This window comes from Palaemon carinicauda, chromosome 31 (assembly GCF_036898095.1).
Source record: "Palaemon carinicauda isolate YSFRI2023 chromosome 31, ASM3689809v2, whole genome shotgun sequence".
Lineage (NCBI taxonomy): Eukaryota > Metazoa > Arthropoda > Malacostraca > Decapoda > Palaemonidae > Palaemon > Palaemon carinicauda.
Genome location: NC_090755.1, coordinates 57673872 through 57674972, shown reverse-complemented (window position 1 = coordinate 57674972; position 1101 = coordinate 57673872). Strand labels below are relative to the sequence as shown.

Below are 1101 nucleotides of genomic sequence, written 5' to 3'. Positions count from 1 at the left end.
GCAATCTGTTGGACGTAACTTCGAGACCTGCCCGGGCTCTATAGTTTATAGAAGATTCTGCAACCTCACCACCCTTGTGAGATAGTGATAGAAGGTTTTTGGGGAGTCATCAGCAAGCCATTGTCTGGACCTAACTTGATGGGTTGCTGTGGCCTGATTGGTAACGTCTCTGCCTGGTGTTTGCCAGTTGGGGATTCGAGTCCCGCTCAGTCTCGACAGTGCCATTGGTGTCAGCAACCTTACCATCCTTGTGAGCTAAACATGGGGGGTTTGAGGTAGCCTATAGATCTATCTGCTGAGTCATCGGTAGCAATTGCCTGGCCCTCCTTGGTCCTAGCTTGGATGGAGAGGGATCCTGGGCGCTGATCATATGCATATGGTCAGTCTCTAAGGCATTGTCCTCCTTGATAGGGCAATGTCATTGTCCCTTGCCTCTGCCATTCATGAGCGGTCTTTAAACGTTTACAGAGGGGAGCTTGGGCGCTGATCAAATGGATATATGGACGGTCTTTGGGCATTATCCTGCCCCTTACCTCAGCCATTCATGAAGAACAAAAATACGAGGCAAAGGAAGAGTTTGAGTTTAGTTATATATGTGGACGGTTTTCAGGAACTTGATAAAGTTAAAGTCCCTGACAAATTTAGAACTGTTTATCTGTATTAGGGCTTGAAGGGAAAGTTATACCCACATCCTAAAACTCATCATACTACGCAACAGATGTGTTCATTATCCTGAAGGGAACATTGAATGTCGTCATTGGTCACAGTGGACTGCGAAAAGTGATTAATAAGCAAATTGTTCAAGAGTCACCAACTATAGATTTCAATCAAATTCGTCTTTCACATCATTAGTTGAGTTTCCGTATGTTCTATCCTAAAAAAACATCGCCTTAATTAAAAAAAAAAAAAAAAAAAAACAGCGATGTAGTTCTCAACATGTACTTCTTACTAAAATATAAATGGAATCAGGATCAATAAAGTGGTCTATAATCATTCATTCTTAAAGATTTGATAGCTCGGTAGAACTAGCATCAATTTCAATTTACTCCATTATCATACAAAATAAAAGTTTGATGATCATTAATAGTTCCTCCAAATATT

At 41.1% G+C, this 1101-nt stretch overlaps 1 protein-coding gene across 1 annotated transcript in view; it reads right to left on the bottom strand.

Annotated features, from left to right (window-relative positions):
- Positions 1 to 246, bottom strand: part of LOC137624755 (pneumococcal serine-rich repeat protein-like) — a 25219-nt gene extending 24973 nt beyond the window's left edge. The window contains exon 1 of the mRNA XM_068355706.1: positions 136 to 246. Within this exon, the coding sequence (XP_068211807.1) occupies positions 136 to 246 (111 nt within the window). The remainder of the gene's footprint in view (positions 1 to 135) is intronic.
- Between the last annotated feature and the right edge of the window lie 855 nt (positions 247 to 1101).